Below are 17,257 nucleotides of genomic sequence, written 5' to 3' on the forward strand. Positions count from 1 at the left end.
TCTCAAATACAAAGTAAAATTTAAATTAATATAGGGGATAGTTAAACCATAGAAATCTATAATATTACAACCTTATCATTTAAAATGTCTTAATGGGGCCTAATTTTTTTTTTTTAATTTTGGCCTGGTGGGGTCGGGCCTTGGATTTTTTTAAAATATATTTAAATTTATTAATTTTATGCTGAATTATTTATGTAAAATAAAAATATTTTATTTGTAGAAATAGACGACATATAAGATAATATCTATTATTTTGAGTATAATTATAAAATTTAATTTCTATATTTAAATAAATTCGGGTCGGGCCGGCAAAACTCTTTTAAAAAAAATTTCGGGCCGGGCCTAGCTTGAAAAATTAGGCCAGTTGCAGATCACTACTATAAATATCAAGCTAAAATCTTTGTCGCCTTAAGAAAATAAAATTATACAATTTAAATTTAATAAATATTTATAATTCTGCACAATTTATATTAGTTATTATCCATGTCAGATATGTGTAATATTTGCAATGTGATTGTAGGAATGAATGAATCTGGGATTTTTTGCGATTTTTGTCGGAGATAGATTCATGCTAAATGCATCCCTAAATTAACTTCAAAGATGATGAAAGATTGGTCAGATTCTAATGATAATTATATATGTTCATTGTGTTATTTAATTGGTGATGCTTTACCTAGGCTAATTAAGAATAGCAATATCAAAAACGCATTAAATGAGCTTAGATTTTTAGAAATTCATTATAAAGTTTCTGATAAATATTTAAAAAACAATTTAATAGGTAAGAAAGACATATTATTTCATATAAAATAATAAAAACTTTTCAACCCCAAATTTTAAATAATTACTCCCCGAGATTAGCCATTGGCGATGGTAACTGTTTCTATCTCTCAATGTCTTTAGCTCTTTATGGACACGAAGATGAACATTTATATATTCGTCTTCTAACAGCCATTGAAATCATAATAAATAAAAAATTTTATGATATAAATTCAAAATTTTATAATAATAATAAAACTATAATTGAAGAGCAAATTGTATCTGGCAATTATGCAAAAATTTTGCGTGATGTTCTAAATATAAATGGATTTTCCCAGCTCTTGCATCTTTATGCAACGAGTGCAGCTTTAAAACTACCTTTCATGTTTTATTGACCCCCCCCCCCCAGGTGTTGGGATAGGATATAGTCCATACACCATATTTATAAAAGGACATGATGTTAAACCATTTTCGATGACTGATATTAATATCATGTGGACATGCATGATATACCCTAAGAATTTAGCAGCCTTTTTTTCCAAATCATTTTTGTTATTTACAAAAGAAAACATCATCATCCAAATTTGAATATATAGATTTGAAAAGTCCAGTAAAATCTATAAATCTATCTTCTTCTAGAACACCTCATTCTTTAACACTTTCACATTCTCCACCTTCAGATCATATTTATAAACTGGAAAATAAAAACAAATCTCTCACTAGAGCATTTCGTCTTTCTAGAACACCTTCTCCCTCTAGAGCAAGTCCTCTGTCTAGAACACCTTCTCCCTCTAGAGTAATTTCTTTTTCTAGAAAATCTTCTCCATCTAGAGTAATTTCTTTTTCTAGAAAATCTTCTCCATCTAGAGTAATTTCTTTTTCTAAAAAATCTTCTCCATCTAGAATAATTGCTTTTTCTAGAAAATCTTCGCCATCTAGAGTAATTTATCTTTCTAGAACACCTTCTCCCTCTAGAGCAATTTCTCTGTCTAGAACCCCTTCTCCCTTTAGAGAATTTCCTCTTTCTAGAACACCCTCTCCCTCTAGAGAATTTCCTCTTTCTAGAACACCTTCTCCATCTTTCTCTTTCTGGAACACCATCTCCATCTAGAGTAATTTCTTTTTCTAGAAAATCTTCTCCATTTAGAGTAATTTCTTTTTCTAGAAAATCTTCGCCATCTAGAATAATTGCTTTTTCTAGAAAATCTTCGCCATCTAGAGTAATTTATCTTTCTAGAACACCTTCTCCCTCTAGAGCAATTTCTCTGTCTAGAATACCTTCTCCCTTTAGAGAATTTCCTCTTTCTAGAACACCCTCTCCCTCTAGAGAATTTCCTCTTTCTAGAACACCCTCTCCATCTAAAGTAATTTCTCCTTCTGGAACACCATCTCCACCTAGAGTAATTTCTTTTTCTAGAAAATCTTCTCCATCTAGAGTAATTTCTTTTTCTAGAAAATCTTCGCCATCTAGAGTAATTTCTCTTTCTGGAACACCTTCTCCATCTAGAGTATTTACTCTTTCTAGAACATCTTCTCCGTCTAGTGTATTTTCACCTACTAATTTTGTATATGAAGAGTTAAAAAATCCAATCGAAGCCCAATCTAAAAATTCCGAATATTTATATATACCCCTTTCTCCGTCCAATCAGCCTTCGACATCTATATCACTTTATCCGTCTAAAATAGCTTTAGACATTAAAGCTACCACTATTCAAGAAGATTCTATGGCAAGGGAAGGTTTTAAAAATTTTGGTAAATATTTAACTACTGATGAATTAATGTCTTTATTCTTGCATCCTATAAAAGTATTAAATTTAATACCTACTGGGGTAAAAAATAATAAAGTTTTTGTAATTAATAATCAATTTAATATATTAAAAAATGTTGGCTAAAAATCAGTCTTTGAGGATGATTGCGGAGCTTGGACTGGAAAGCTAAGAGGATCGAATCAAAGAAATAAATTCTCTTCTTTATTTACTAATTTATCTCAATCAATTCATCATAACTTAATTCTTTCTTATCTTCTCCAATTCTTTACCTAAGCTACTATAAAGTTTAGCAAGTACCATTATAAATCATTTATTTATCTTTTATTTCAATTATTTATTTCCTTTAACAATTTATTTTTTCTATATATTAATCTTATTAACTTAATTTAAACAAAATAATATAAATCAACATTTAATATAATTACAACTTCTTTCTTAAACAAAATTTAACTTTAATCCTCTCTTAAAACTCAATTTCATGGATATTTTCTTATTCATCATTTCTCTTGTCTGCTTTTTGCTTTTTCAATTTTCCAAGTATCGTCTGCTTATTTTTTCCCCATTTTTTTTCTATTTCAAAATTCAAATTTATCTTACATTTTACTTTAAAATTTATATTATGTCAATTTTCAAAAATCTAACAATCTACTCCTACAACATTCCTGGCCTACTTTCAAAAACAACTATACTTAGGAAACTCCTTGATCAATATGATATTAACATTATTTTAACACAAGAATCTCTTATTACTAATAATATAAAAAAAAAAAGAAAAAACAAAACAAAAAAGAGAAAACAAAACAAAAAAATTAATAAATTACAAATTACAAAAACTAATTCTTCTTCCTCTTTACTCCTTAATTACCCCCCCCCCTCCCCTTTTTTCTAATACATATTCCTATCTTATCTTTTATAATAAATAAACATTATTTACAATGTGGATCCTGGCTTATCCACGAGTGGTACCCGTCATCCCACTCAAATTAAACGGGACCCTGACAGTAGGGTAAATTACTGTCAACTTTGTGGATCCTGGCTTATCCACGAGTGGTACCTGTCATCCCACTCAAATTAAACAGGACCCAGACAGTAGGGTAAATTTTCTGCCAAACAGTGAATGCAAATTCACTGCACTGGAGACACCCTCTATGGGGTGGTGGAGTGCCCACTTAATTGTGGGATGTCTCCCCAGTGTATAATATGATATGATATGTATCTTTTTTTTTGAAAAATTTAACACATTTTTATTTAAAAGATTACAGATGACAATAATTAATTTTCTCACACTATTAAGCATTAATTTATTTTATGAATAGGTAGGTTTTTTGCACTGAGTCCCATATCTAGTCTGGACAATAGCTAATTTGTAGTCTAATTTGTTATATATTAATTTGACCCTATGATACTTTAACAAAAGTTTAATAACTAAAAACTTTAAATGTTGATAACTCCAAACTGGAAAATTTTTTCAAGTATTTTTTAAATAGTCAAAAATACTAAGCATATAGTATATAAATTAAAATTTTATAATTTTTATTGATTTAGGCAGTATTTTAAATAGGCCGTTTATAAAATAATTTGCTCAATAACTATTTTTCCTTAAATATAATTAATTCTCTCTTTAAATTACTTAATATTTGGAGAAGAAATACTGATCCCTTTGATTCACTTAATTTGGCATCATCCTTAACTATATTTATTTTAAATGCTTATGATATCAATATTAATTTATTGGACTATCCATCATTTAGTCCATATCTCAAATATATTAATAAAATAATTAGGTGACTTAATTGGTTGTCAGGAGAGTGAGCTGTTAATTTCTCTTGATATTTTATTTAATGAATTTTCTGATATAAAATTTGAGTGTTTATGATTATTTTTTGAATGAATATTTTATTTAGCATATAATATATGGGTAGTTGGATATAAATGGTGCAGGGTAAGGATATTATATCTATTTTAATAAATATTTATTATATTTATATTAATTTAATATTAGATTCCATATGGAAATATTTTTAGAATTGTATCATCATGCATATACGCTGTATGACTTATTAATATGCATCCCGCCATACCTAAAAATTTTGGATGCAAAAAAATATATAATATGCAGTAACTATCCCATTATTCCTAAATCATACATCAATGAATATCAAACCAATCATATATTGTCAGTTAATTTTTTAAAATTGGAAATGGATATTCAATATTTATTGGATCATTTTGAATATCAAATGTTAGAAACATTTTATTGTTACACAGCATCTCATTTGTGGATTACAATTTTTAAAGATAATAACAAATTAAACCAAAGTGATTTATATGGAATGTTAAGTTTAATTAAAACAAATTGTGATATATTTTATTTTGTATCTTCTATTGAAAAACTTAATATTCACTTTAAAAATGGTTATTTTGTTAAAATTTACGAAATGGAAACTTTGAATATACATTTAAAACAATTTAATATAGGAAAACTTAAAAATTTGAGAAACATATTTTGCAGTGATAAAGAAATACTTGAAGTTCAAAATAAATATTTTATTCACGTGAATCATATTATTTTGAATACAAACACTAATTTCGGAAGACATGTTTTCCCAAAAACACATATTTTATCAAAATGCAATAACTGCTCAAATATGCAAAATTTGATTAAAGATTTTATGGAATTATTATTTACATTGCCTTTCATTGACTCTAATCGGAAGAGATATCCTAGAGAATTATCCCCACTTAATAAGGAATATATTGAAGTTTTGATAGAAAATCCTTTCTACTATGGTGTTATAAAAAAATTAATCATCAATCATAATGTTTGCAATTATCGTAAATTAGTTAACAAAAACTGTCCTGCGATTTATGGATGTCAACAAAATGCATATATTAAATCAACATATAAATTTAAAAATTATTTGAATTATATTATACTCGAAAAATTTGGTCCCACCAAATATACAAGGAAGCACAAAGTATTCAATTTTTTGCAGAATGTTTTAAATAAATTTATACCAATTTCAATATGGAACTTTATTAATAAAGATAATTTTATGAAATGTATTAAAAAATTTTTTAAATTAACCAAAAATTCTTCTATTTCCTTTGATATTTTTTGGGAATGTTTGCTATTTAATCAGCGAAAACCTATTGAATATATTTTTTGGTATCATTTTTGGTATTGGGTTATCAGTTATTACTTAATAACAATAATAAAAAAATAATTTTTTGTTACTGACATCACTCACAACAAAAAATTAATTTATTATCGTTTTTCTGTATGGGAATTTTTTCATAATCAACAATTAAAGATATTACTGGCTAAAAATATATTTATCAAGCAAAGCATTACAAATCTATACCCTTTAAATAAATTTCGTTTTTCTCCTAAATTCAATGGAACACGAACTATTATCAATACCAAGCAAAACTTTAGAAAGAATTATAGATGGTTATTTCCATTTATGACTTATATATGTAATCTTGATAATTATAAAGGTTATGGCGTCAACTCTAGGATGATACACACAAAATGGTTCGATTTTTTGAATCATTGCTCGAAAGAATATACAAGTGAATATAAAAAAATGAAATTATATTTTATCAATGCTGACTTAAACAAATGTTATGATAATATAGATGTTCAAAAACTTTATTCTATATTAATAGAGTTGATAATTCAGTTGTCCCCTCCATTTTATTATTGCTCCTATTATGAAATAAAAAAACAGCATTCAAAAAAATTCAGTAATGACGGGTATGTCATACATAACACCAGAGAGGCCAAGATTAATAAAAATCTTAAATTTTTATTTTCTCGAACTAAACAAGATGCATTAGAAGATATATCCGATTCAAATTCAAAATTTTTTACGAATAATTGTAGTAATGAAATAAAATATAATTTGATTTATATTAGAAAGCAATCGGAAATCAAGACTTTACAATTAAACACGATTTTACAGGCTGTATCATTACACGTATTTCATAAATATATTAAAGAAAATTTTAGTTCCCCGAGAAAGATCTACAGAATATATAAACTATCAAAAGGTATTCCTCAGGGGTCTTCGTTATCTTCATTATTTTGCGATATGTATTTAGGTCACATGGAAAAATTGTTATTTAAATCGATTTTTAATTCAAAACAATGTTTTATAGTGCGCAATGTCGATGATTATTTTTTTATAACTCCCCTTTATATTGATGCTAATCGATTTTTAGAACTACTCCATAGTGGAGTTGCCGAATGTAGCCTTAAAATAAATACAAATAAATTAAATCACAACCTCTATCTGAACGCAGATCAAATTAGTTGGTGTGGATACGACTTTAATACTGAATATCCATTTCGCGTTAATTTAAATCTTATTAAGTACTACAATATGAAAGTTGAAGATACTATTATATTTAATTCAGAGTATGGGCAAACACTTTTTTCTATAATCCATCGGAAGATTTATTATTTTTTTAAATCTATGTCGAATAATATAATTCTATATGAGATTTTACCATATAATATGCGGGATCTTGATCAAGATTTTTTGCAACTATCTTATTTAAATATATTCTATTTATATTTATTATTCGCCTTAAAATTTCACACTTTATTTACATCTTTTTTTCAAATTTATAATAAATTTATCATTAAAACAAATGATTTGGTATTTAATAATATTATTCAACTGATATATAATTGTATTGATATGCTCTTAACTCATTTATTAAAAATAAAAATAAATTATAGGATTTTTTGGAACAATGGCTTTAATGATATTACCAATTTAAACAATATTTACTCTTTGACAATCATTACTTTTTTGGCATTTTATATAAAGTTTAAATCTCATTCTAACATTTATGGTAATTTATTATCTTTTTTTGAATCCAATATATTTTGTTATCTAAATTACCTTTGCCCCAGTGATATAAATTATATAAAAAATGCCATCCAAATTGGAAAAAAATAAAACTTATTTTTTAAAAATATATAATCCTTATTATGTGAAATTTAAATAATAAAATTTTAATCAGAAGTAATTTTATATTAATTATTACTAGGAAAATGATTTACAATATTTTCATTATATTAAATTTATTTTTTATAATACACAATAAATAATCATAATATCGTATTATTTGTAAAAGTTTTAATAACAAGAATTCTTTCTACTCATAAATTGCCCTCTTACTTATTTATTGAGAGTTGTAGACATAAATTACAGTTTCCTAAAATTTTAAGTATTGACTCTATTTACTATCACCAAATATTCGGTCACTGACAAGTTATTTGTATGCATTTTATAATTTATCAAGAGATTTTTTAAAAATTAAAATTGTAAAAGATTACACTATAATGTTTTAAAGTACAAGGTTAGCCAAATTGAAGTGGTCATAGTCTTATAATCATAATGGTATGTATTTTTATTATTTTAAAGGTTAATGTAATCATCGGTTATGTTTATTTGTTTATTTTTGTAAAAAAGAAAAATATCGAAAAGAATATATTTACGATATACACGTTCCAATTCAAAGGGTACCTTTTTTGTTTAAGTCTAAATATAATTTAATCAAATTTTATAGATTGAGAAAAAGATAAATTATTAATTTTTTCTGCAAATTTCACTATCAACAGGATCCACTATGCACATTCAAAGTTGGACAAACAAAATTCGAAGTTTTCAACATGTAAAAATTAATTTTTTATTAAACTATATTTGAACAAGCGATATTTAAAAAATTGGTGTGAGTTTAACTAATATGATAAACATTACGAAGCCAAAAGTTTTTTGATGGAATTTTTTAACAGAAACTGGTCTGTCACAGCCTTAAATCGATTGATTGAAAAAATTGACGTTACTTGATCAACAGAAAGGTGGTATGGTGGTGGTAGACCATGCACAGCTAGTACTATGGAAAATATTGATTCTGTTGAAACTGTTATTGAACCAGACCGACCTGGTGCGCCGGATGAAAATTTTGATTTAAAATATTTTACCCTGGCAACTAGAAATGTGGCACAAAAGCATACTGGGGAAACCATATTATCAGAGATTGATAGTATTGAAGAGTTCCTTTTAAAAGTCAAAATAATACAAATGGTAACTGATTCTGGGGCCCATGTCAAGAAGCGAAAGATTGGGGGATTATGAGCATCATTTATGCTTATGGTATGGACTTCATAATTAGGTTACTGTTGATAGCATACAAAAAGATTGCCAGAATTGATTGCTGGATTAATACTCAATGCAAAAGGACTTCTTTATGTCCCAACTATATATTCATGGCAATTAATATTTTGCTAAATCTGAATTCTGATTTATTATATTTCATACTTTATATTTTGCTTGCTTTCCAAATTTATATTTTAATTTGTTATATTAAAAATCAATGGAATATGTTGTTTATGTGACTCTTATCTGAGTAAAAATGCAATTCCTTAATCTATTTCTGAGAATGAGAAAATACATAAATTTAAATTGGAGTGAGACAGGAAATAATTTAAGAAATGAATTAAACTATATTAACATTGTGTTAGAATAAAAAAAATTATTTTAAATAAATATCGCGCCGCCGAACGCCTATGAAAAAATTTAAAAAATTTCTGCCGCCGTCAATTGAGATATAGGCGCACAGGCCTATACACATACAGTAATGGGTTGGATTGGATAGTAGAAATTGGAGTGGCCAATAATTATTGGGACATTATCGAAACTAAGATTAAATATGATAAAGTGAGGAAGTTGCCAAGAGCATCCAGTATGGATCGAGAAAACAGGAAAAACGATATTAATGAAAATCAGATTCCGGATTGTTAAAGGGCGAGAGTCCGCGTAGAAAATAGAAATTATTAATGTTGAAACAAATCAGGGGTCACTAGAAGTTATAAGCAGAGTTGTACAAAAGATCTTCTTTGAAGATTTTTGAGCAAGATCTCGCTCGAAAATTTGTAGATCTTTTATTTAAAAATATTTTAGATCAAAGATCTTCATATTTTATAATGTTATAGTAAATTATTATTTTTTTGATATTATTTTTTGAAGTAAATGGATTAGTAAGCATGTTAAATAAAAATTATATAAAGATGCACCTAAAATTTTCATAATTGTTATTTTTTTAAAACTTTTTTTGACATATATGGGTAAAAATTTATATTAAAATTTCAATGAAGATGTAATTGTAATGTAAGTAACACAGAAAAGTGACAATTGTAATAATCGTTATTTTTTGACTTATTTGATTTATTGTGTCGTAAATAGGTTATAATTTTTATTATTAAGATGTAAAAATAAAATTTCAATGAATATGTACCATAGAAAAGTGACAATTGTCATAATCGTTATTTTTGAACTTTTTTAAGGCAAATGGGTAAAAATAGATATTGTTAACATGTTTGATTAAAATTCCTGTGAAGATGTACTACATGAAAGTGACAATTGTCATAATCGTTATTCTTAAACCTTTTTGAATTTTTTTAAGGCAAATGGATAAAAATAGATATTGTTAACATGTTAAATTAAAATTTCAGTGAAGATGCACTACAGGAAAGTGAGAATTTCATAATAGTTATTTTTAAACTTTTTTGAATTTTTCTTAAGGCAAATGGGTAAAAATAGATATTTTTAACATATTAAATTGAAATTTCAGTGAAGATGTACCACAGGAAAGTGACAATTGTCATAATCGTTATTTTTGAACTTTTTTGAATATTTTTAAGACAAATGGGTAAAAATAGATATTGTTAACGTATTAAATTAAAATTCAGCGAAGATGTCTATAGGAAAGTGACAATTGTCATAATCGTTATTTTTAAACTTTTTTGAATTTTTTTAAGGCAAATGGGTAAAATAGATATTGTTAACATGTTAAATTAAAATTTCAGTGTAGATGTACCACAGGAAAGTGACTATTGTCATAATCATTATTTTTGAATTTTTTTAAGATAAATGGGTAAAAATAGATATTGTTAACATATTAAATTAAAATTTCAGTGAAGATGTACTAAAGGAAAGTGACAATAGTCATAATCGGTTTTTTTGAACTTTTTTGATTTTTTTTTATATATAACATAGAAAACTGACAATTGTCATATGTAATATTTTTAAACTTTTTTAAAATTTAAACAAGGATAAAATAAAAATATTTTGAAAATTATTTATTATTTCAAAATTATTGAAAATATATATTGTTAACCAGGTTTGTTGTAACGTAATGGTATCACGTCATTACAGAGAAACTTTTACAGAGAAAATAATTATTGAGAATGTCATGATTTTACAGAGAATTATTTTATAGAGAATGATTTTATAGAGAATGATTTTATAGAGAATAATTTTATAGAGAATAATTTTACAGAGAATGATTTATTAGAGAATGATTTTTTAGACAATAATTTTATAGAGAATGATTTTACAGAGAATAATTTTATAGAGAATTATTTTATAAAGAATGTATTTTATAGAGAATTATTTTATAAAGAATGTATTTTATAGAGAATTATTTTATAAAAAGAGAATGTATTTTATAGAGAATTATTTTATAGAGAATTATTTTATAAAGAATTTTACTTAAAGATATGATTATTTTATAAAAAAATATATATAGTCATAGGAAAAAAAAGTTATAGTATTTTACATAATTTTAAATATAAGAATTACCTTATATAAGCGAGGTTTTCGATTATTAGATGAATTAATGGTAGAATAAAATTTTGACATGATTTATAAGGAATTTTACGAAATTTATTTTTAAAGATAAGTACAAAATAAAATAGATAGTGTTGTTAAAAGTTACTTTGGCAATGTAATGCAATTAGTTAAGTTAGTAGTTAAATTTTGGAAAATATAACAAGTTACAGTTAATAGTTTTCTTTTTTTAGATATAACTAGCCACTAGTTACAATTATTTTTAGTGGATAGTATTCAGGGCTAGTCGGATAGATTACGTTAAATCAAATATATTCATTGGCTAAGATTTAAATCATATAGTAAAAGAATGTTAAAAAAATTTACAAATTTAAATTTATTATTTGATTATATTTATTGAAATATATATATAAATTAAGTAACCAGTTACTTTTGCGCGGAAGCCTGTTACATATGTCTTAATGCATATAGCGCACGGGTAAAAAAATCTGCTAATTTGCAATGCATACAAAACCGGAACAAAATTTGCTATGTACATAAAAATGTTAATGTCACTGGCATATGTACCAATTGAGGATGTAATTCATGGATTCGGGGAATTATGTGCTTCTAAATTTTATCAAGAAAATAGGGATATCCCCCCCCCCCCCTTGATAGAATACTTTGAAGAGACGTGGATTGGAAAAATGATAGCGATAGACAGGAAGTCGCCTATATTTAGCATTTCTCTATGGAGTTGCTACGAATCGACACTATCTCGTGAACCGAATACAAATAATTCAGTAGAGGACTGGCATCGAAGTTTTTCGTCTCATATAAGTTCCCATCATCCAACGATCTGGAAATTTATAAAGAGTTGGTAATTATATTATATTATAAATTTTAGCATTTTAATTTTTAGCTCTCAAAGACGAAGATAGCCTGAATTGTTACAAATTGGAACAATATTCTTTAGGACTATTGGCTCCGCTGTCAAAGAAAGAATTCGCGAAAGATCCAAAAGGATTTTTCTAATTGTTGAAGATTTTTATTCAAGAACCATGCTGGATTATTTAAGGGCTTTATCCCATAATTTAAATTTAAATGTTTAATTTAATCATATAATTGTATTTTTTATATTGGTATATTATTTATACTATTTTTATTTGGATTTTTTATGAATAAAAATTTATTTGATTTTTCGAAATGAATATTGCTAAGCTCAGTTCAGTATATTATCAAGGTTTATCTTATAAAAACTTCATATAAAAATAGTATTAAACATATTCTTTAAGTCACATTGCCAAAGTAACTTTTAAAAACACTATATATTTTATTTTGTATTCTTATCTTTAAAAATAAATTTTGTAAAATTCCTTACAAATCATGTCAAAATTTGTTTATCTCTTAGTGAAAAATAACTTTTAACTTAAGAATGGATTATCGGTGTGTCCCATCTATAATTTTTTAGGAAGAATAATAATATAAGTAGAAATAAATTTTGCTGAAGATAAAAAAACTTATAAATGAAAATCTCTACATTAGTTTTGTCAAATTAAGTGGTTACCATTAACTAGCTACACTTTAGCTAAAAAATATTTATAACTAGTTACATTTACAAAATCGTAACTGTAGCTGGCTACATTTTTTAGAAAGTAACTGCCAAAAGTAACTAATTAAATAATAAATTTAATTTGTAAAATTTTTTTTTTATTCTTTTACTATATGATTTTCCTTACAAATCATGTCAAAATTTTGTTCTACCATTAATTCATCTAATATTCGAAAAACCTTGTGCAAAGATAAACAAATAATTTTCTGTACCGATTGTAATAATTCAAAAACTACCCAATTATTCTCTTATATAAGGTAATTCTAATATATAATATTATGTCAAATACTGTAATTTTCCTATGACTATATATAACATTTTTTATAAAATAATCATATTCTTAAATAAAATTCTTTATAAAATAATTCTCTATAAAATAATATTCTTTATAAAATAATGTTAAAAGTTTTAAGTAATATAAATTGTGAGTAAAACATGTTAGCCAAAATAAGGAAACCTGAGTTGACAGACGCTATTAGCTTTGAAACCAATAATTATAATATAAATATGGAAGGAAAGAGGAGGAATATTTGCATTAGAAATTAATAACATGATAAAATGTAATAAAACAAAAATTGCCTTATTAAAAAATATACCTGAGAAATTCATGAGAAAAGATATTATTAGAATATATATATTAATGATCTAGAAGTGAGGGCATGGCAACGAGCAATAGGTGGATATAGGGATAAAAGAGGGTTATATACCACAATACTATGCCATATGTATGATTCCATACAAATGGAGCGGAGATGGAAAAAGAATTGTGCGTGATGAGATTTTTCATCAGATCGTACAACGAATGGTTACCCCATTAGTTCATTGGGCAATGGAAGTTGCGCCTGTCTGGATTTAAGTGTGGTGGTTGGTGGAAGTTAAATACCCATTACCAAGGATTGAGGATATTGTAGCGAATTTAAACGGTACTAAATACTTTTCCAAGATAGATTTATTATGTGCATATTTACAGTTACCCATGAAAGAGTCTGCAACAAAGATGTTGACGATAACGACATTGAAAGTGTTAAACATTTTTCCAACTACCATTTGGGCAAAGTGTCTCAGCTCAGATTTTAACATGCTATGGCAGCCGTTTTCAAGGTATGGAAGGAGTTTTTTATTATATTTTAATAGCAGGAATAACAATTGAACAGCATAATCAAAGATTGGAGGAATTTATAAAAAGATCCGTGATAGTAAGAGCGAGTTGAGAAAAAGCGTCAATGAAGTCATATATTTCGAGGTAAGTTGGCAAACGACTTGACGATCAAATTCTGAAATTTATGTCAATATTTAATCTTCATCGATCCTAAATTATCCTCAAACCAGACACCAGCGAAATCAAAGTGTAGTAAGTTATAAGCCAAATAAGAAATATATAATTATTTTGGTAAAATTTATTAATAAACTATGTTCAATATTGTTTGAAGCTGATTGCCTCCTCCTTCTATGTTAAAACGAGTTTTACTAAATTATATAAAGTAGGGTTGTGCCGATATTAAACATTGGATCGGTACCGATATTTCGCGTTTTCCAAAAATATAGAATCGGACCGATACCTGTAAAAACCAATCCGATCTTTTTACTTTTCTTTTTTTTGTTATGTATATTTATTTTTCATTATAATATTTTCTAAAGAATTTTTTTTTAAAACAATGAAAATGCACAACACTCCCTAAATTTTATTTATTTTTTATAATAGATTTATAGTATTTTAAAAGTTTTATAAAAATAGAAAGGAACACCCAAAGTTTTATTTATAACTACCATATAGTTTTATGATTTGGATTGGTCGTTTATATTCTCTTCTTCAAGAATTGTTGATTTGGTAAGGCCTATAAATTTCTTCTTATTAGTCCATTCTATAAAACATTGTCTACTGTAATAAATAGATTTTGTATTAAAAAAATATTATTTTTAGATGTTTAATTATATATATGCTAGTTTATTTTGTATGCAAAATAATAAATGATAAAATATGAAATTCAGAATAATTGTTTAGAGTTGGCATTTTAAAAAAGTATAATATATTAATATAAAACCCGGCCGAAGGCCAGCAAATTGGGGGACATAGGGGCGAAGCCTCCCAGGAATTTTATTTTAATTGAGCCCCCTGAGATTGTTAAGGTTAGCGACGCCCCTGTGTAGATGACCTGCCATACTTGATAGAAATTAAGTAAAAGAATCTTTATATCTTGAAAGTATAACATATTTTTCATATTTAATCAAGTATTGCTTATATGGATTATGATTAACCCATTTGTTGAGTGATATCTGATTATTTTTCAAAATCAACAAAAGATTGGGTTTATATGAAACCCACTACTTTATAAATGCTAATTTTATATTTGTGTTCTTTATTTAGATTCTTCTTCTCCGTTTTATGGCGATTTCCAGGTTTACCCGGGTAGGCCAGTTTTCCCTCTGATTTTTCTTTTCCATTTTTGACGGTCCTGAGCATCAATACTTGTAAGATTCATGCTTCTCATATCCGCCGCTATTGGGTCTTCCTCTAGGTCTTGATCCTCCTACTTCCATCATTTTGCATCTCTTTACCCAGTCATCTCCTGTCATACGTTCCACATGCCCAAACCATCTTATTCTCGTCGCATTACCATACCAATCATTTCTATATCTAATCTTGCTCGCAATTCCTTGCTAGTTTTTCTCTCTCTCAGAGATACCTCACACATCCATCTGACCATCCTCATCTCTGTTCTTTCTAATTTGGCTTCGTGAGTCGCTTTTATTGCCCATGTTTCACCGCCATAAACTAAACAACTCCTCACACAGCTGTAAACTTTCCCCTTTAACTTAAGAGAAACTTTTTATTTGTAAGAATAGACGACATCTCTCTGAACTTCTTCCAAGCTTGTCTGATCCTTGCAACAACGGCAGAATCTACACCACCATCTGCGTTTAGCATATCACCTAAATAACAAAACTTATCCACTTTTTCTAGGGTTAACCCATTGCCAATATCCAGACCACCATTTTTTAGGTTATCACTATTATGTATCCCTTTCATGCATGTTCTACAAATAAAAGCCATTCTTTCTAATATCAAACTGCCTTTTTTCCATCTACATCTTTTATGTACCCATTTCTGGCATCTGGTGCATTGGATAGAATTTCTAGCAACTCCTTTCCCACATACACCACAAGGTCACTTTCCAGATTCCTCCATCTTTATATTTTCCCCACCATTCATGACCTTTGTTTTTGATGCATTCATTTTCAGACCCTTTGCTTCCATAGTCATCTTCCATTTACTAACTTTATCCCTCAATTCTCTCTCACTGTTTGCCATTAATACAAGGTTATCTGCATATAATATCTCCCAGGGAAGTCCTTTACGCATTTCTCTAGCCACCACATCCATTACTAAGATAATAATGGACTCAGCACGGATCCTTGATGAAGTCCTACCTTCACCTCAAAGCTGTCACTCACACCATAATCTGTCCGTACTGCTGTTTGTGCTCCAACATACATTGCCATCACTGCTATAACCAACCATTCCTCCACACCTGATTTTCTCAAGGCCCATCTAGTAACCTCACTCGGCACCCTGTCAAATACTTTCTTCAAGTCAACAAACGCTTAATACAGTTTCTTTTCCTTCGCAAGATACTTCTCCTGAATATGTCTCACCACAAAAATTGCATCTGTCGTGCCTTTTCCCGATGTAAAACCAAACTGCATTTCATCAATTTTAATTTGTTCCCTTAACCGCTTCTCTAACTCTCTCAAATACTTTCATTGCATGTTCCAAGAGTTTAATAGCTCTGTAAGACCCGCAATCTAAAGGATCACCTTTCCCCATATATACTGGGATAATTATACTTCTTCGCCAGTCCTCGGGAATAGTACCTTCTGTGACAATTTGATTGGCTAAATTCATTAACCATTCAATCCCTAAATCTCAGAACCTTTAAACATCTCTGACATCACCATCGTTAAACCCGATGCCTTCCCTTTTTTCATCTTTTTCACTGCTCTCTTTATCTCGTCCTTGCCAAATTTACACCCTGGACCTTCTACCTTTGCACAACTAATATTATTATCCCCTTCATTTTCTTCATTCAAAAATGTAAAACTTCCAGGTGTTCTTAATACCACTACAATCAATCGCCATTTTTCCTTCCATATTTTTCAAACACTTTACACCTATCACATCCTGCCTCTTTTTTGAAATCTGTTTTGCCATTCGAACCATATTTCCAATTCCATCAGCGCATTCTATTTCTTTAGTAAACTCATGTCTTTTTTCTTCTTGAGCCTTCGCTATTAATTTCTTAGCATTTCTTTTAGCCATCTTGTAAATATCATTATCACTATTTTCTTTGCTATTATACCATACTTTGAAACACCTCCGTTTCTCATCCACGGCTTTCGCTACCTCCGGGTTCCACCACCAAGTTTCCTTATGTCTAGGCGGCCCTTTTGTCCATCCACATACCTCCTCAGTTGTCATTACCCAGGCTTTCTTC

General features: G+C 27.7%; 3 protein-coding genes across 3 annotated transcripts; 1 reads left to right on the forward strand and 2 right to left on the reverse strand.

Annotated features, from left to right (window-relative positions):
• Nucleotides 1-4,248: 4,248 nt before the first annotated feature.
• Nucleotides 4,249-6,714, forward strand: LOC135931152 (uncharacterized). The gene is made up of 3 exons (XM_065468061.1): nt 4,249-5,503; nt 5,870-6,496; nt 6,541-6,714. The coding sequence occupies exons 1-3, from the start codon at nt 4,535-4,537 to the stop codon at nt 6,568-6,570; spliced, it is 1,626 nt and encodes a 541-aa protein (XP_065324133.1). The 5' UTR covers nt 4,249-4,534; the 3' UTR covers nt 6,571-6,714.
• Nucleotides 6,715-15,573: 8,859 nt separating this feature from the next.
• Nucleotides 15,574-16,146, reverse strand: LOC135923083 (uncharacterized). Its single transcript, XM_065457656.1, has 2 exons — nt 15,935-16,146; nt 15,574-15,799 (listed from the first exon to the last, which is right to left on the reverse strand). Exons 1-2 carry the CDS (start codon nt 16,144-16,146, stop codon nt 15,574-15,576), a joined length of 438 nt encoding a protein of 145 aa, XP_065313728.1.
• Nucleotides 16,147-16,148: 2 nt separating this feature from the next.
• On the reverse strand, nt 16,149-16,668 carry LOC135923094 (uncharacterized). The gene is made up of 2 exons (XM_065457665.1): nt 16,522-16,668; nt 16,149-16,349 (listed from the first exon to the last, which is right to left on the reverse strand). Exons 1-2 carry the CDS (start codon nt 16,666-16,668, stop codon nt 16,149-16,151), a joined length of 348 nt encoding a protein of 115 aa, XP_065313737.1.
• Between the last annotated feature and the right edge of the window lie 589 nt (nt 16,669-17,257).

Source organism: Gordionus sp. m RMFG-2023, chromosome 1 (genome assembly GCF_954871325.1).
Source record: "Gordionus sp. m RMFG-2023 chromosome 1, tfGorSpeb1-WG-v2, whole genome shotgun sequence".
Lineage (NCBI taxonomy): Eukaryota > Metazoa > Nematomorpha > Gordioida > Chordodea > Parachordodidae > Gordionus > Gordionus sp. m RMFG-2023.